We start from the raw sequence: 20281 nt of genomic DNA, 5'->3' as shown, positions 1-20281 counted from the left end.
GACCATTGATCATTTGTATTTTTTTTCTAGACATTGACATCGTGTGCAATCAGCTCCCGTGCACGTGTACTTCATATTCCTTTATTTTCTGTTAAAGGGTCTGAACACGACTTAATGCAAATTTAACCCTTGAATGTAAAAGGTCATTTGGCAATACATTAATGGTTTTTTTCAACAAATGATTTGATACCGGGAAATTGGTGGTCTTACTTTAATTTAAATCATGTCAGCTATTTAGTTTTATCCACAGGCGCTTGGATATATGATACAGTTATTTTTTTTAATTTTGTTGTTGATTAAGATATTCAATTTTCTATATTTCTAATACATATCTATCACTTTTGTGCATATCTCACCTACAGAAAATACCTAATTTTGCAATCCATACTAAGAAAAATTGGGTATGGTTTTATATACAAGAAAGACAGTTTCGTATTCTTTGATATCAAGTTCAATTCTCCATGCAGAAACGACACTTTTTTCTGTGTCCAGTAGCATCGTATATTCTTAAAATATTTTCTCGCATAATGACTGGACATCGGTGGACATGCAACATTACACAGTGTGACACGTTTACAAATGAAAATCAACACTCAGACTAGTCATTTAGTAGGACAATAAATGAACAAAAGACAAACCCGGGACACAGAAGTACAAACAATAGACCATCAACTCTGAAAACCAAAAGTAAAATAGAAACATGGATTACGAAAAATATGCAGAGGCGACATCAGAGAGTGAAGAGAACTTGCTTCTTGCAATCTTTCAGTGAAAACAATTTGATACGAAGACAATCATATGAAGACATTCTTTTGTTGTTTTGTTTGTTGTTTTTTTTTAAATTTAAAACATGAGGCATTTGCCTCATTTGCCTCAATGTAGTTACGGCCCTGCCAAAGCTTTTCGAATTTTAATATATGTTATTATTAACAACAAAATGGAGCTCAAGTTCAATAATGACGATTTTGAATTTTACCGTTCCGGAGTTATGGTTCTTGAAAGATTGAAAAATGGCTTTTCCAGTCGTGTCCGTGCATTTACTCATGAACTATTCAACCAAAGCTTTTAAAAATTTAATATGCTGTTCCTGATCTTGCTCATCCGTTTTATCCGGTACGCTTCCGTTAGGTGTCCGTTTTATGCGGTACTCGTCCGTTGGATGTACGTTCAACATCCGTTCTGTCCGGTACGTTTCCGTTTCTCGTACGTTGCATATCTTGTGCATGTCCGTTATGCATTCGATACACGTCCGTTTTATTCGGTCAGTACATCAACGGACTCCCAACGGATAAAAATTTTGTCAACGGACAACTTTTATTTTTATCCGTTAGGCGTCCGTTCGCGCTATCCTGTAAGGTGTGACCGAGGCTTACCTGATATATCTTATCGAGTACATGCTTTGTTAGCTATTTATTTTATACTTATTGTAATTTCGTTTTAGGAAGTTGTAAATCAAATATGAAAATTTGAGTCAAATCTGAGAAAACATTGAATTAGACAGCTAGTGCCCTTTAAACTATATGCAATAGGTCAACTATATTTGTTGAATGGAATGATTGTACGGTTTATATGTCTGTCTGGCAGGTATCATATAATCTTGACCTAATTTTCATGGTTCAATACATTTGGTGCATAGATTGATTGTAAGGTGTTAATACATTTGTATCTGTCTGGTATGATTTATCTGACCTTGAATTCATTTTTCATGGGTCATTGGTCAATGTTTAGCTTTCCAGGTTAAGTTTGTTTCTTAGAAACGTCAAACATTTTTAAGTCAACTGTATTTGGGGCATTGATTGATTGCAAGGTCTACATGTATTTCACGATTGGTTTATCTGACCTTGACCTCATTTTCTTGGATCATTTTGAGTTTATGTAATATTTATAGTAAAATTTTATATTTAGGACCATTTAACATAAAATCAATGGTCAGTAAGGAAGGCGAGACATTTTAGCGTGTGCACTCCTGTTTAATGATGGTGTAAACTGCAGGTTTTGGTAGCTTTAATTTTGTCTAATTTTGCAAATTACCGCAATCACTAATAACGAGAAGGTTCTTAACCTAACAACACATTCAATTAGGATTAAACCAGTTTTGCATAACAACTTTGAAACGAGCAATATTTTATAGATTTGCTCATTCACAATAAAATGACAAATTTATGAACGTATTACTAATGCCTCAGTCATTTGATTCATCACAAGACCTTGTGTCATATGGATTTGGTATACATTATGTAATTCCACGGGAGTACTAGGATATTCATCTAGTCTGCCTAATTTAAACCTATTTTTACTTTCAGGATTCGGATTTCACAGAAGATGCAAATTCTGATACAGACAAGTAAGTACCAGGTTGAATTTTACAAATTATTTAGGGACGTTTTTTGATACCTGATTGCTGAATAACCGGAATTGTGAAATACTGCTGGTTTCCTCTCTATCCGATTCACTCACAATATGTCAAAATCTATTAAAAAGTTTTCAAACACCTAATGAACTTGGTATACCAAAGACGATTTGTCTATGAAACTAAAATACTAGCAAGTGCTATATATTGGAACTGCACACAATTTTGATAAATAAGTTTTCAGGGTGAATAATGAAATTTCCATCAAATAACATCTTTAACCATAATGATATTTAGCCTTGATTAGAAACACTTTTTTGGTTTACTTTTGTTAGACATGCTCAAGAATGTCCCTCTTGTACTATTTGCATGGGGATAAATGCTTGAAATTTACCCAAATACATCAACATTGCAGTTTTGAACCAGTTTCTTCATTGATGATTTTCTCATATGTTAAAAAAACATAACCTCAAAGTGTTCGCATAATAATAATACATTTTAGTTAATATTGTTTAAATATTTCTTATTTCGTAATACCGGAGGATGATGAAAATTCCGTGTCGATAAATGGACTCTGCCGCTTGTAGTATTATTATGCCAAATATTATTTCACATGCATGATTTAATTTATTTTAATAGATCCTTTACATCAACTAGTTATTAATATCCATATTTAATATTATTTGTTACTTTGCCTTTTCTAGAAAAAAGAATACAAAGCAGCAGAGTGATGGATTTAAATGTAATCAGTGTAAAAAAGTATTTAATAGAAAGTCAAATTTGTCCAGACATAAGTTGATTCATCTTGGCAAAACACAAACATGTGATTGTGGTAAAATATTTGCCAGTCCGGCTGCAATGAAGGAACATAGAAAGCGCCATGCTGATCCACTGATATTTACATGCTGGCACGCCGATTGTGGAAAAGTTTATAGTCGGCGATATAGTCTACAACAACATGTTCGCCGTGACCACGGAGACCATGTTCCAAACATTTCTGTTTTTAAGGTATATTTCCCATAACGCGCGAGACCATGTTCCAAACATTTCTGTTGAAAAGGTAAATTTCCCATTACTCGGGGTCCATGTTCTAAACATTTATGTTCAAGTTATAAGGTAAATTCCCATAACTCTGAGACCATGTTCCAAACATTTCTGTTTTTATATGACCGCAAAAAACTTCTTTTTTTTTTAATTAGGGGCCCAAAAAAGCATTTTTCTAGTTTCATGATATTAAATTGTACTAAAAGGATCCATACTACAAAGAAAAGGCTGGGTTTGAGTGTGGGGTGGTCGGGGGGTAATTGCTTAAAGCGGGGAGATTAAAAAAGATTGGAGGGTTCCAATTTTTTTAAGGGGTTCAAATTTCTTTTTTTTTTTTAATTTTCACAGTATTGTGCAAAAGATTTGTAAGATCTTGACATTTATTTTGTGTCAGAAACCTATACTATGTCAAAAATTTTATCACAATCCAAATTCAGACAGAATCAAGCTTGAATATTGTGTCAAAATTTGCCACAACCGTTCAAGGTTCAACCTCTGCGGTCGTATCAGGCTACGCTCAGCGAAGCATTTTATAAAGGTTAATTTCAAATAACTCGGAGACCATGTTTCAAACATTCCATTTATGCCGTTTTAAGCGATTTATCCCCATAACTGCATTACTGCAAGGTACTCTGTATTTTACCGAAAAAAGAAAACAATCGTTTTTTTTTTTTTTTTAAATTATAATATTTATATATATATTTTTTGTTATCTCAGTGTGAAGTTTGCGATAAAGATTTCTCACAGAAAGGACATCTGAGGGAACATATGCTTCGTCATACAACAGATAAACAATGGATGTGCCAGAGGTGTGGAAAAACAATGAAATACAGTAGAAGTCTGCAAAGACACGTGTTTCGGTGTAAAGGTTCGTAGCTCTGAAATATAGTAGAAGTCTACAAAGGCACGTGTTTTGTTGTAAAGGTTCGTAGCTCTGAAAAACAATGAAGTACAGTAGAAGTCTACAAAAACACTTGCTTGTCTTTAAATGTTTGTAGCTCTAATACCGGCGTCCCACATCAGCGGCTCCGATGTACGCCGGGCATGGTAAAAAATCATGTACGCTGCCAATACGCTAGAAATTTTGGATGCATTCAACCTGTCAATCATATAATTGAGCTGGATGAAAAATTTTAAGCTGCATAAACAAATTCTTGGGTTATAGCGTTCCCAACCTTTGCATTTCGACGTACTTCAAACTTATGAAACGTGCGTTTAACGATTGCTTAGCGTTCCTCTGGCTGTGCAACTATTTAGTAACGTACACGGATTTTGTTAATTTTCTGTACGTCTGGTGCATGCCAGTCTATACGCAAATGTGTGACGCCAGCATAAAGTAAAGATACAAAAGGTCTACAAAGATATACCGTATATATAGGTTTGAATTCTCTGAAGTATTGTTAACAGAAGTCTATACATTGTTCAAATACACGTATTTGAATGTAACAAGAGTCTGGATCTAAAGTATAGTTAGTAGAAGTCTTAGTCTACAAAGATACACGCCTGTGTAGGCTGTGTCTGTAAAGGGCTGTATCTCTAGAAAAATAGTTAGTAGAAGTCAATACAAACACCCGTATTTGTATGTAAAGGAGTGTGGCTCTGAAGTGTAGATAATAGAAGTGCTTCTTCAGTCTTAAAAACACGCACTTTTTGGTGAAAGTTTGAAGCTGTGTAGTTAATGAAAAATTAGTCTATAAATGCATGTCTTGTACTAGTATTGTATGCACAAAGTTTCATTGAAAAGTCATGCGGCGTTCTATTTTCATTATGTGGACTGGACCTTTTTTTTACTATTTTTTAGGATTAGACACAGAACAGAAGAAGAAAGTAGAAGAACAATACCAGTGTCCACAATGTGATATGATCTTTAATGATAGGCGTTATTTCAAAGATCATGTAAAGTGTGTGCATGGCGAAGCTTCATTTCAGTGTAGCCTGTGTGGGGAAATGTTTAAATGGCGATCTAGCCTGTGTAGGCATGTTACACGGAAAGCTTGTTCCAAAAAAGAGAAAAACAATATCGAAGAATTTTCAAATCCTGAATAAACCATGATTTCAGTTATATTGACACACATATATACATGTATGTATATAAATGTATTGCCATGTAAAACTCATCTTCGCTAGCCAATGGTTATGATCCAGTCGTGGAGAGGAGGGGATCGTAACCCTTGGCTAGCAGAGATGTTTAATACGTCTCTCATCACAAAATGACATATTGATCGTATTGTGGACTTTTCATAATGATATTCAAATTCGATTAAAAAATAAAACTTTCATACGTAAACACATGTTTTCACGAGTCAAACAGGTTTACCATTACGATATACTGCGCATACGTGAAAGTATTTCTATTATTTATAGACGCTAAAATGTAAACAACGAAATGAATTTAGTATATAATATAATAATAAATGAGAGAAACAAATGTGGTTCCTACTAAGCAAATCAAATTAAAAAAAAACAACTTTCATTTCCTGCCTTTTTAAAAAAAAAACACGAACCAACCCGTAGATTAATCCGGATTCATTCTAAATTTATTATCTACTAGTCACTCCCCGTTTACATTGGTAAGCTCTACGTACATGTATCACTAGCCTAGGGTAGTATGAATATTCATGAGTTTTATGAAGCAACGCGAGATAAGAGATCACGTCATTGGCGCGATTATCTCAGAGAACTTTCAGCAAGCGGAAAACAAAAAATGTTCAGAAGTTCCCAAGATGACGGACATATATATTTCACTGGAACAGAAACGGTATCAAAATTAGAAAATAAGTACTTTCAATACTGAACTAGCTTTAGATATTGTACAGAGACGCCAGGCACTCAAAAGACGATTAAAGGGGGGGGGGGGGGGGGTTCACGCAACGAAATATGGCTATGCATTCGAGGGTTACCCTTTTTGTTAATATGAAAACATACAGAAGAGCTATATTAAACCAGCGACAGTAACAGGCTAGTGATATGACTTTGACAACTGGTCATTGCAGTTAATTGACCACTAGCCTGGGTATATGACTGGCTTGTTGAAGGCTTATATGACAACCTGAATTTGTGTACCTTCAATTGCAGCTGTCTTAAACAATTAAGCATTTCCAATCTCTCCAGTTTCTTTTTCGATGAATAATATTATCAACCTATCCAGTCACTCAAAAGTGTTATAGTCAATTGCAAATAAATACACAACACATAATAAGTAACTTGAAAGGTACAGCAGTTGCTGAAACAAGAAATGCAGAAAAATAAATACATGTACTCCTTGCACTTTTTTTATATTAACATGGTTAAGTACTTGCGGACTAGTGAAGTTAATATATTTGACATTAGTTTGAATGTTTTTTAAACTGTCTGAATTCCCTTACCAGAAAATTCCCCAACTCCTAGTTTTTACTTTATATAGTTTAATAAAAAGGGATCAGCTTACTTTGAACAAAATTTATCATTTGTAAATTTAACTTTTAAAGGAGCACTAGCTACGATATATATAAAAAAATAAAGTATGATTTTTTTTAGATCAATCATTAATCAAATTGGAATAATCAAATAATAATTTGCTTTTAGCAATCAATTTCCTTTAATTTGGTTGAAATAAGCGATTAAACATAATTTTTGACTGATTCACTTGCAAGTGAAAACGTCATCATCATTCTAACCGGTATTCATGTGAACTTCAAGTTAACCCCTAGCTAGAGATTGACAACGCATGAAATTGTACGTGTACTGGTTATTTAAAGAAAAAGAATGTCAACAATGAAAGTGAAACTACGGTAAATCATTTGATTACCAATTCGATGCACATAAAATCATTCGTATATGGTTAAAAACAATGAGAAACATCTATTTTTAATCTATAAAATGAAATCAAACAGACCTATAAAAATCCAATTGCACGTGTTGGTTTGATCTATTCGTATCTTTATTTTTGTTTACATCGCTTATATGGTCATCTGAGGTCAAATCGATAGTTAATTAGATGGCGTCTGGACTAAAATACACACGAAACGAACCTATATATTATCTACCCCATGCTCTGTAAACTGTTTATTTTAGACTTTTGATAGTTTGGATAAATGTTTTACCTTGTTATATATAAACCAAATATGAGAATTTGAGTCAAATCGGTAACAATGAATTTGACAGCTAGTGCCCCTTTAAGAGCATGTAAACAAATATATTTAAATTATTGATAAAGATACTTCCGTTATTCACAAATTTAAAAGGACAGAATAAACTTAAAGGGGTACATATAAACTGGACAAGGTAAATGTTAAAACTATAAACAGGCTTGTGGGGCATTTCCTGTTTAATTTTCACACCTCTTAGCAGATTTTTACGTCATTATGTCTAAGTTTTCAAGAAGACTGTTTAAACCAGCGGAGGCGCTTCATACTAAAAATGTGCACACGGTCAACGCTTTTACAACCCTATAAAGTTACAAAAAAAGCATTCAATACTTATAATTACATTTTTACCTATAGGATCATGAAAACACGCCTTTTATCAAGTTTTTATTTCATTTACCTGTGCACTTTATTGTGGGACCTCGTGTCATCCTGAATGAAAAGTTTTATTGTATGATACATACAACGATTATTACATGATACAACTGCTTAAGGAATAACACGTGGTGTACAGTTAGCCAATGAGAATAACGTATTATAGTGAAACATACATTTAATGTAATTATTGCTATATGATTTGTATAGCCCATAACATGATAACGTGACTTCAATATGAAAGTGACGAAAGTTCATCTTGTATCGTTCAGTTGCTGCCTTATTTGACGTGTATTAATAGAATTTCTTCTCCTACACTCAATGACACATACTAACTTGAAAGTGACAGAAGTTTGTGTCGCTTAGTTCAATTGTCATGAGGTAATATTTTTTTAGGTCAGCTTAATTAAACCACACTCGACTCGTTAAAACATGGCAATATAATAGTTAGAAAAGTGCATGTTGTATTGATAAGTTACTGTCTTATTGATGCGTGGATATAAAAAAAGATGTTGTATAATTGCCAATGAGACAACTCTCCACAACGAATTAGAGACCAAATGACACAGAAATTAACAACTGTATATTATAGAACAGCTTAGCCAACACTTATTGAAACATGCCAACATGTACATGTGACAATAGTAAAAGTGTATTGTTTAGTTGCTGTCTCATTGACGTAGTGCAATTATAGAACAGCGGTAAGGTATCTATAGAAAAGATAAGTCTACACTATGAAACATGCTAACATGAAGGTGACAAAAGTTTCAGGTTGTTTCGTTGCTGTCTCATTGATGATTGGAATTGATAGAACAGCTTAGCCCACACACAATATTACATGCTACCATAAAAGTGACACTTTATGTTGTGTCGTTAGTTGCCGTCTAATAAAAGTGGGGCAAAGAACAGCTTAATGCCTTCCCTTTGCTTACATCACTAGCTAGTCGCTACGTAATTTCGATGTGAGCAGAAATTAGCATTTACGTTATCATGAATGCAAAGTTATCGGCCACATGAGTAAATGCACGGACACAACTAAAAAACACCATTTTTCAATATTAAGAACCGCAACTCCTGAACGGTAAAAGTCAAAATCGACATTATTGAACATGAAAATTTGGTTTCCGCCCGCTGTACATCCCCAAATCAACCACTCAAAACCAATGTAAAGTATGTTTAGCTCGTTTTCTGTCACCCACCCTCCCGCCCCCCAACAAAAATAAAGAAGAGATTCGCGTTGTTGCAATGTTGCTCACTCGCGGCTGATGGTTAACGATATTAATGTGTAGAGAACCCGATATTGTAAACTTATCCCATCCCACATATATAACGTATTCACTATAAATCTGTGACAAAAGTACACGTGTTGTTTAGTTGCTGTCTAATAGACGTGGGGTATTTATAGAACAGCTTTATAGCCTGCACCCAATTATGAACGCTTACATATCAGTCCTCTGCAGGGTTAGGTTTTATTGACATCTGCGAATATGGTAAAATATAAGAGACAGACATTATTGTATTGTATTTCATATTGATTTGTTTTATTTGTTAAAACATGAAGCATACATTAGTTGTCTTTAGTTCTTTATTTTATATTGACAAGTGTGAAATGTAAAGTCATTTTTAATACAGGGTTCTCATAAATTTCAAAATTATTTCAGCATGCACTTGTCATGTGATATATGTATATATCTGTTGTAAGAATATAAAATGATATAATAATATCTACTGATTCCACTGAAAAGTATGTTGTATTCTAATGTTTTTTTAAGCGCTATGGATTTTTAAGGTTTTGTCTTGCAGACATAGTTGTATTGCGTTTCACATGGTTGATCGTCCAAGAATCCAGTGTGTGCGTAGACTGCTAAGCATGTTCCTGAACCGTCAGGTTGTCCTGATGACCATTTAGGATTAGAAAAAGCTGGATGACCAGTACCCCAATCCCATTTGCCGCTGTGTTTTTCTCCATTTGTCCAGAAAAAATGGGTTGATATCTGTAATTAAAGAAAAGTATGTTTTATTCAGGAAGCTGGAAGAAGTAAATAAGCGTTGAGATTATATAGATCTTTGTACACCCGATTGTAATTTTATAAATGTCTCTTTTTTGCCTTCAAAAACTGCTTACTGGACCAGCCGGGGTTCGAAACTGGGGACCCAAGCTGAAGGCAAGGTATAGTAATGAACCTCTCTTCCATGAGCTCGAGATAAACGAGTACTAGTGCAGCTAATGCTGGACGGTGCGGTTAACTGTATACTAGGTAAGGAGAAGCAGAACTATACTCCCCTGTCGCACGAGGTTTTTACTATATAATGAACAACCAACATCATGTACCCTGGGTATGTATTTCTCTAACACTGGAGTTGGAATATTTGGTAAGTCCAGGTTTTTCAACAAGAGTCTGACAGAGTTAAAATTTCAAAAATCATTGCATAGCACATTTCATAACACATTGATATATGTTTAAAAGTTTATATTCAGCTAAAACTAGTAAAAGAAAACATTCCGTTTTCGCTTGATATCTGAAGCCAAAAGTACTGAAAAAAAAATAGCTCTTGTTATCTGTTCTTACTGGTATTTCGCCTATATTTCAAATCAATAATCATGTTTCTCAATTCTGGGATGCATGTTTATCAAGATAACAAATGTTTATGTAATTCACCGACTGTTGTTAAAAGATAGCAGAATGAGTGAGTAGAACTGTTCATTGAAGTGGTCATGGAAGGATTCTGCACCATTTGTCTTAAATAATAACAAATTTAAGTTATTCATCTACGTACTATTACTTCTCATTAAAATTACAGGTGGACGACTACAGGTAAAAGCGCAAATGTCCAGTCATTTCAATACAGGTGAATCAAAATTTAAAGCGCAAATGTCCATAGTATTTAAATTTGAAGCACAAATGTCATATCGTTTTACAGGTAAAAAGCGCAAACGTCCTGTGCCCAAAATTTTAAGGGTGGGTCATTTGATTTATGATGTTCATGAAAATCAGAACGAAAAAAGAAATCATTTGGATTTTGGAACTACAGTAGAACAACATTTTAACATTTTTTTTATTACGCTTCTTTATATTCAATCAACTTTTATTCATTTAAAAAAAACCAGTTTAAACGAAAATAACAAACTTTTTCTTTACAACATTGTTAAAATCAAACAATACAAAGAATTTTATCTATTAAAGATATCCAAATTTTGAAACTAGACGTTTATTTACAAAAATGAGAATTACTGACCATAATTTACTCATAGAGAAGGGTAGAAATCTAAAAATATCTCGAGACAATAGAACACGTCCAACTTTTAAAACCCTAGAAGATGAAAATCACTTTCTCCTCTACTGTCAAATTAATAGTGTATTACGTATAAAACTTTTTTAGTGACATGGTACTAGATCATAACCCTATGTTTCCAAATCTGCCTGATACTGAAAAGCTAGTAGTCCTCTGCTAAATCCTCAAATATAAACCAAGTGGGAAAAAAACAGGTTCCCTAAAACAGTCTTTAGAGCTGAGGACAGGGAACTCTTAATAGCTATTTTTACTTGTATATGTGTATATATTATACATGTGTGTGTGTTCAACTCAGTTATTTTGGTGTTTTTGTTATTTGTGTTTATGTCACAAGTATAATTTTACTTAAATATATGACAATAAAAAAATTATTAAGATACCCAGAACATTGATGCTCATCTGTGACGTCATAGCTTAAACTCCAATGACAATAGTATAAGGAATACCAGCTAGAGTGTTAATTTTTGTTGGTGTTGCTTGCTTAAAAATTTAATCAAAATAATCATGAAAGTAAGTTTCACATGTTTTATCCCTTTTAATCCTGAAACAGATGCTAGATATGCGTACCTTTACTTTATTTAGAGTTTTCTTTAGGAAAAAACTTTCAAAAACAAACTGTGGCCAAAACAGCTCTCCGCCTTGTGTTTTGCATGCTGCCTACAATGGAAAGAAAATTACAAAATAACAAGAGACTGCCAACCGGATTTATTTTAGTCATTTTTCTAATATCACAAGGACCATAACTACTGAACGGTAAAAGTGATAATTTTCAATATTGAACTTGACCTCTATTTCGTCATCGGTAACAACTGTTGAATCTTTCAATTATAGTAGGTACAGAGCGTGACCATATTAAGTATACGTCACTGAGATTTTTCGATATATATTGTATATAAAACTACTTTTTTTCACATGAAGAGCAAAACAAAAACACCTATTAAAACAGGCAAATAAACAAACATACTTTAGACAAATTCTACGTCTTTTATTAAAGGACTTGTTGATAAAAATCCAATCATGAATGCCTTCAAAATATTTTTTGAAAAAAGTGTTTTTATATGAAATATAAAGCAAAAAAATGCAGATGACAATACTTTTGGTCAGGTACTGTACATAGTTGTGACATTGTCAAACGGGTAAATAACTTTTTTGAGAGATTCAAAACATCTTCTAAATCTGATTTTTTTTTGGTAAGTATCTTTATCATGTTAATGTTTAGATGTGATCAAATTAAACATATAGAAAACACAAATATCTTACCTGGGCCCCACTGTGAGATTGTATATCAGCAAATGCAGATATGTAGTAACAGAAATTAAACGCATATCTCCAACCTGATTTGCATGCTGAAATAAAAAAAATAGAACATTATACATTGGAAACTTGCAGACTCTGACTGGCCCTTTTCTTTAAAAATTAAGTAATTAGTTCAAGGGACAGTGAATGGACTGTATCACATATTTTGGTTAAATTTGGCATATAACTGAATTATATGATGAAAATTGAAAAAAGTAATACCTTTATCTCTATATTTTCTAAAATATTACTGGTTGCATTCTTTCAAAATAGTTTGTATAGGAAGCACATGAAATCTATACTTGTCGTCCTTCCCTACGCCTATTACATATTACCCTATGATGCAATTATTTAATACCGAGTCTGCACGTAAAGGGAACGTGACAAAAATCTATGCAAACTCACTGACATTTTTATGTATTAACCATTACTGACAGCATTCATTCAAACGAATATTTCATGAAATGTTTTTATAAATGATATCAAATGTTCGACATTCCGTCCGTAACAAAACGTGCACGCTCAATATCTAGAGCTAGAGTACAGTGATAATTTAATACTTTATAATGATCTGTCCGCTCTATATTTTGAGAACCGTCATGATTTCAAAGTTTATACTTGCTATGAATATTAAACAACACCAGAGGGTATGTCATATTAATGTATGCACCACTTTCTAGGACATAGTTCACGGTTAAAAACTTTGGTTTCAGTTGTTCATGTCCTATTAAACATGTTAAAGGTAAATATCTGATGCGTTAAGCCTTTTCAACTGAATTATTTAATATAAATAATAACAATAATTTATAGTTCGGTCTTGTGTTGTAATGTTACACCACTGTCCCAGGTTAAGGGAGGGTTGGGATCCCGCTAATGTTTAACCCCGTCACATTCTATATGTTTGTGTCTGTCCCAAGCCAAGAGCTTGTAATTCAGTGGTTGTCGTTTGTTGACGTGTTACATGATTTGTTTTTGTTCATTTTTTTTTGTACATAAATAGACCCGGCCCGCTTTATTTTTCACTTCCAAAGAAGAAAAATAGTGATAAACATAATTATACTCACATCCTTGTTCCCTGGCTGAGATTTGTACGGGTGCTGGTCCTGTTCCGCTTGATCCTATCAATTAAATAATATATATTGAAAACAAAAACAAAACGATCATTTAACATAGAAAATAAAAAAAATATATGTATTTCTGAAAAGCTGAGAATAAATCGTTATGGTCCTTGTTTGTCCCCATCATGATATCATTAGGATCATCCCACAACACTCGCCAGTTAAACCCAACAAATCCCAAATGGTGTCAACCGTATCATAGTCATACACCTTATCGCCAATCCTGGCTGACCCTGCCGCTTGAACTTTTGACGTCAACAACAATCACTTTTCCATTGTGGCGTCAGATATTTTGTTTTGTGACGTCAAAATTTTACGGGAACCTGTGTGATATCCAGTAATGGCGGACAAATAGCGATAAGGTGTATTGACAATGCCTATGATATGGTTGGCAGCATGGGAACGATTATTTAAACTTTTACACCCATGAGTCAAAGTTAGTAAGACTATTACAATACATGGTTGACACAATTTAAACAAAAAATCACAAAAAAATAATTAAAATACTGAACTCCGAGGAAATGTCAAAAAGGAGAGTCCCAATGTAATTAAATCAAAAGTGCAATCACATCAAACAAATGGAAAACAACTGTCATGTATTGCTGATTTGGTACTACAGCATTTTCTTAATAAAAAACAATGACCGATATGGTTGGACGCTGTGTAAACGATTATTAAAACATTACACCCATTACATCAGTCAAAGTCAGCAATGGCAATGGTTGACGCTGTGGAAACAGTAAAACATTAAAACCCATTACATCAGTCAAAGTCAGCAATGACCATGGTTGATGCTGTGGAAACAGTCAAACATTACACCCATTACATTAGTCAAAGTCAGCAATGGCCATGGTTGACACTGTGGAAACAGTAAAACATTAAACCAATTACATCAGTCAAAGTCAGCAATGGCCATGGTTGACACTATGGAAACAGTAAAGCATTACACCAATTACATCAGTCAAAGTCAGCAACATGGTTGACACTGTGGAAACAGTAACGCGTTACACCCATTACATCAGTCAAAGTCAGACAGCAATGGCCATGGTTGACACTATGGAAACAGTAAAGCATTAAACCAATTACATCAGTCAAAGTCAGCAATGACCATGGTTGACACTTTGGAAACAGTAAAACATTACATCCATTGGGCCATTCCAGTTAATTTCTGACAGGTGGGGATGGATGGGAAGTATTTTTTCATACCTATCAGAAAAAACTATCAGATCTATAAATTAAGACCTATCAGATGTAGAGTTTCTGTTCATATTGAGTGGATGGGCTTTCATGGGAAAAATTGACCTATCAGAACTTTTTACTGCAAGTATTGTACCCATCAGAATTTTAAATACAACGAGAAAAAAGAGAATACGGAGTCAATACAACAAAAGTATGAGGGCCAGAAGAAATAAGTCATAGAATATCTATCTTAAGAAAAATATATAATGAATCAGTAGACATTTGTGCATTTGTGCTTAGCATCTCAAACATGCATTCTCTGCAAGATGCTCTAATATATAGTATGCTCCAACATAATGCGTAACCTAGATTATTATAATATCATCAATACTTTTGGTAAATAACACTGTTGCAACTATATGTACTGTCCTCAATGATTGCACCCAAAACATCAAAAAGGACACGTTACAGAATAGAATAGAATAGAATATCTTTTATTTCCATAAGAGGTACCCTCAAGGGGCATAGTGCATATACATATATGACAATATACAGTTACAATTTACAAATACAATAAAGTAGAACAATAAAACAGTATGCTAAAGTTAGACATTATAAATATTGCTAACAGTATCCCAGTGTTATATAATAAATGTTTACTCAAGGCAGGTGTTTTGTTAAGAAATAGCCAAGTTGTTTCAAAATATTAATAGACTCACAGTTTAATAACCAAATAAATTTATTGACCATATCTAAAGAGTAAAAATTTTTACATTCTTTAAATATCAGATCAAATAATAGGTCTCTATCCTTAGAGTAAACCGGACATTCTATAAGAAAATGAAGTTCATCTTCCACTTTATTTAAATTGCATTTAACACAAATTCTTTGATGAACTTCTAATTTGGAATATCTCCCAGTTTCAATTTTGAGTCTATGAGATGAAATCCTGAATTTTGTGATAGCTTTTCTCAAATCAAAATTATTCAAGATATCTAAATAATTTTCTTACAAAAAGATGTTTTAAATTGACAATATGTTCTTAGTTTTCCTTGGCTATTTTGGCTATAAGCATTCTCCCAAGATTTAACATAGGATACTTTTAAACAATTAAGTAAACATTTTCTGAATTTGTATTTACTAAAATTAATAAAGCTATTAGGCAGATCAATAATTTTACATAAGTGTCTGACACTGCTATACCAACTACTGTGATTTTTATCATCTAAATCTTTAGAGGTCTGTAAGGCTTTATATAATAATGAGTCCTCGGGCATATTTTCAATTCTAAAATAATAATTCAGTAAGTTTTTCACAATACTAATATAAATAGGAAATCTACCCAGTTCAGATAGTACAGCAAAATTGCTGCTCTTTCTATTTACACCCAAAATAAATTTTGTTATTTTCATGTGTAATTTATCTGGTTCAAGATCTGAATAAATTATATCTAAGAGTATACCATTTCTAAATTTACTACTCTTTGGGTTAAACGTACCCCAAATTTCAGAGGAATATAAAGAAATAGGTTTGATCATGTGATCAAATAGATGTAGACTGGTAGTAATTTTTGGATGTGAACGAATAACATCTTTGCACAGTTTATAATAGCCTTTTAGACTCTTTTTTGTACAATTCCTGTCTTGCATGAGAGAAGACCCCTGAAGCAGAATATATAAGGCCTAAATACTTGTAGTCCTGTACACATTGCAGTTCAACTTGCTGAAGAGTAAATTTTTCATTGATACGTCTACCTTGCTTATTAAATACTAAAATTTTAGTTTTATTGGTGTTTATGTTTAAGCACCAGTCATTTTAGTTTTATTGGTGTTTATGTTTAAGCACCAGTCATTGAACCCGTCGAACTGGAACTTATCAATTATTGGTAATATTAATTATTTGGATAACAAAAGGTCCTGGAATGGAGTATTTTTTAATCAACAGCATTGTCCTATGTTAGTTATAAATAAAGTTGAATTCTTTGATTCACTGTTTTATGTCATGCCCGCTAACAAATTGAAAACGGTTCCTATATATATATGCACCTTATTTTTAGTCCAGATTTTTAGTATTCGTATTGTTATCTTAGAAAGTCTTACTGGTTAAAATATTACAATAGGTAACAATTTAGTAGTGTCAACCCTGTGATTATGATCCGTGTATATAGCATAATCCTAAATACACCGTTTGGTGGTGCACCTGTTAGATCATGCGGAACGTACAGATAAGGTAATAGGTAACACCGTAACAGGTGAATATACTATTGGTATCGGTATCGGACTCGATCCGGAACTTCTTATTTATTGGCAATATTAATTACGTGGAAAACAAAAGGGCCTGGAGTGGTGTAATTTTTAATCTACACCTTTGTACTTTATTAGTTATATATAAAGCTGAATTCTTTGATTCGTCGTTTTTACGTGATGACGGCTGACAAATTGGACCTCGTAATTTTAGTATTATAGATACCAGATAATGCATGATACGAAACTGTCTACATTCCAAAGCACCCCTAAGATCTGAAATAGGTATTTTTTGTAACCCCTAAGATGTAATTATTTTTAATTATTTACTGCTGCAAGACCCTCAGAAATTTTTGCGTATAAGTGTTCGTGTCAGATGAAAAAAACCCAAAATTTCACCCCTAAGATGTATAAATTTTACACCCCTCAGAATGGACCATTCATCCCCCTTTGGTAGATATTAACTGGAATGGCCCATTAGGCATAATACATCAGTCAAAGTCAGCAATGGCCATGGTTGACACTGGAAACAGTAAAGCATTACACCAATTACATCAGTCAAAGTCAGAAATGGCCATGGTTGACACTGTGGAAACAGTAAAACATTACATCAGTCAAAGTCAGCAATGGCCATGGTTGACACTGTGGAAACAGTTAAACTTTATACCCATTACATCAGTCAAAGTCAGCAATGGCCATGGTTGACACTGGAAACAGTAAAGCATTACACCAATTACATCAGTCAAAGTCAGAAATGGCCATGGTTGACACTGTGGAAACAGTAAAACATTACACCCATTACATTAGTCAAAGTCAGCAATGGCCATGGTTGACACTGTGGAAACAGTCAAACATTATACCCATTACATCAGTCAAAGTCAGCAATGACCATGGTTGACACTGTGGAAACAGTCAAACATTATACCCATTACATCAGTCAAAGTCAGCAATGGCCATGGTTGACACTGTGGAAACAGTAAAACATTACACCCATTACATTAGTCAAAGTCAGCAATGGCCATGGTTGACACTGTGGAAACAGTCAAACATTATACCCATTACATCAGTCAAAGTCAGCAATGACCATGGTTGACGCTGTGGAAACAGTAAAACATTACACCGATTACATTAGTCAAAGTCAGCAATGGCCATGGTTGACACTGTGGAAACAGTCAAACATTATACCTATTACATCAGTCAAAGTCAGCAATGACCATGGTTGACACTGTGGAAACAGTAAAACATTACACCCATTATATTAGTCAAAGTCAGCAATGGCCATGGTTGACACTGTGGATGCGAATAATAAAACAATAACACTAATCAGTCATGATAAACTTTGACCAAGGTTGACATCTTTCAAAAACAAAGAACGCAGTTTATTCATGTCGTGCTTTTGTTTAAGCTTGTGACGAATGTCTGAATTTACCTTCTTTCATGAACATGAATCGAGTTGGAACCTTATTTTCTGGTAGATTTCTTGATTTGTGTGATTACTTTTAACCATTACACCCATCTGTCAATATCGTAATTTCCTAGTAGGTTAACAAAATGAAAGTTATTTCTGAAACATTGAAAGTATCTAATTACAGTAACATACCATGAGTTGGAGGTGAAGTTCTTGTTTCTCCAGTGACGTGGTTTATATAGATGAATCCATTCATTTTACCATCAAATTTTTTCTCCCAGCCATATGGTAAACCGCGTTTTAGTCTAAAACTCTCACCTACAAGTCACAAGAATGAAAAAAGTACTTCAGAAATGTTTGTTATTGTATTTTCATTGGGCAACCTGACATTTTTATATTTTCTTTCATTACGCAAACAATTGAACACTGAACAAAAATTCAATAATGTGTTCTTTAAATAAAACGATAGATGTTGTGCATTTGGTTAATCGATCTGCCTCGGCCATTTGTCGTTTCTTGTTTTTTTCTGTGTGCATTCTAAGTCGAGTATTATTGATTTTTATGGTCTGTAGACTAGTACTGTATAATTATGGTTTGGTGATACTTGTTAATTATATCATTGAACCGGATTTTAGTTCATACTTTTCACGTTTTTTTTTTATAATAGATTATTATATATTTTTTTTTCTTTCTCAAACACCATTAAAGTTATAACATGACAAATTTTAAATGCCAGTCTTAATCTTGGTCTTATATCTTGAAAACAAGTACAGTGACCGTCATTAGTTTGTTTGTTTAGTACCTTTATTTATATACTATCAACTCTTTGCTCTTGTAGAAGCATGAAAATTAAGTCATACACAAGATTGGATGTAATACAGAATATAGAACAATTGCCAAATAATAGTTAATAAGGAATGACTGTGATATTTTTTCTGTCTATGAAGAAATAACATAAAAAATGTGGTGCTGCACACTGAATAACGCGCGTAGCGGGTTATTTAACAGTGTGCACCACATTTTTTATGTTATTTCAAATAGACAGAAAAAATATGACAGTCATTTCTTAGAATTTAATTCTAAATTCCTTTTAAACCGTAGAAAACCATGAAAATACATTGATGACGTCACGGTCACACGACTAAATTATGTCTATGGGCTCATAACAAAATAACGTCAGCCAATCAGAAGACGTGTTACATCCAAAATTAAATTATTGAAGAATAGAGATAAAAGAGTAGACAAAATAAATTATAAAGAATAATGGAGTGAATATGTTGTTACGGTTACGGTACCTCCAAAAAGAAAAGAAAAGAAGGGTAAATACACGATTCAGATCACAGAAAAGAACAATGTCCAGTTTATATCAATATACAATTACATATTAGCCATTGCTTTTAAAGATAAAAAAATTACAGAAATGAAGTCCCACAAAAGCAGCGTTGTACACTCGAACTCGAAGGGAGCAAAATCAGGATTCTATTGATAAAATTAATAAAAACGAAAAAAGGACGAAAAGAAATGTACAATAGATTTTTCTAGAAAGAGAAGTTTAAATATAATGCTTACTGTTCCTCTTATTTTTATGTAAAGATTTGGCTTCCACAATAAGTGCTGCACAAAAGACGACGAGAAGTGTTACCATAGCAACACGTGTCATGATGAATTACTGTCTGCTTTCTGTCTTGATGATATTGTCTGAAAAATAGAGAATAAAATTTAAAAATAAACCAAACCGTTTGCTGATTTTTTTTTATGACTGTAAATACACTATCTTCAAAATAATTGTACTTAGAATACAAAGGTACATAACACTTGCATGCGAGTAAACTTCTATGGAAAAGGAGGAT

General features: G+C 33.3%; 2 protein-coding genes across 4 annotated transcripts in view; one reads left to right on the top strand and one right to left on the bottom strand.

Moving 5' to 3' along the window:
* LOC139528533 (zinc finger protein 652-B-like) overlaps positions 1-5671 on the top strand; it is a 38452-nt gene extending 32781 nt beyond the window's left edge. For both annotated transcript variants that reach the window (XM_071324560.1, XM_071324561.1), the window contains exons 3-6: positions 2304-2344; positions 3055-3358; positions 4112-4262; positions 5196-5671. In XM_071324560.1, the coding sequence (XP_071180661.1) occupies positions 2304-2344; positions 3055-3358; positions 4112-4262; positions 5196-5440 (741 nt within the window). In that variant the 3' untranslated portion in view covers positions 5441-5671. The remainder of the gene's footprint in view (positions 1-2303; positions 2345-3054; positions 3359-4111; positions 4263-5195) is intronic.
* A 3789-nt stretch (positions 5672-9460) lies between these two features.
* The window catches only part of LOC139528527 (lithostathine-1-like), a 99654-nt gene continuing 88833 nt past the window's right edge, over positions 9461-20281 (bottom strand). Inside the window, exons 2-7 of one of the 2 annotated variants that reach the window (XM_071324547.1) lie at positions 20001-20129; positions 18624-18749; positions 13548-13601; positions 12448-12533; positions 11755-11844; positions 9461-9887 (exon numbers count right to left, since the gene is read on the bottom strand). In XM_071324547.1, coding sequence (XP_071180648.1) covers positions 9678-9887; positions 11755-11844; positions 12448-12533; positions 13548-13601; positions 18624-18749; positions 20001-20091 — 657 coding nt within the window. In that variant the 5' untranslated portion in view covers positions 20092-20129 and the 3' untranslated portion in view covers positions 9461-9677. Of the gene's footprint in view, positions 9888-11754; positions 11845-12447; positions 12534-13547; positions 13602-18623; positions 18750-20000; positions 20133-20281 lie in introns of both variants that reach the window. The other variant, XM_071324548.1, reaches the window with a different exon arrangement.

Source organism: Mytilus edulis, chromosome 6 (genome assembly GCF_963676685.1).
Source record: "Mytilus edulis chromosome 6, xbMytEdul2.2, whole genome shotgun sequence".
Classification (NCBI taxonomy): Eukaryota; Metazoa; Mollusca; class Bivalvia; order Mytilida; family Mytilidae; genus Mytilus; species Mytilus edulis.
Note: the sequence above shows the minus strand (reverse complement) of the source record. Positions and strands in the feature narration are given on the sequence as shown.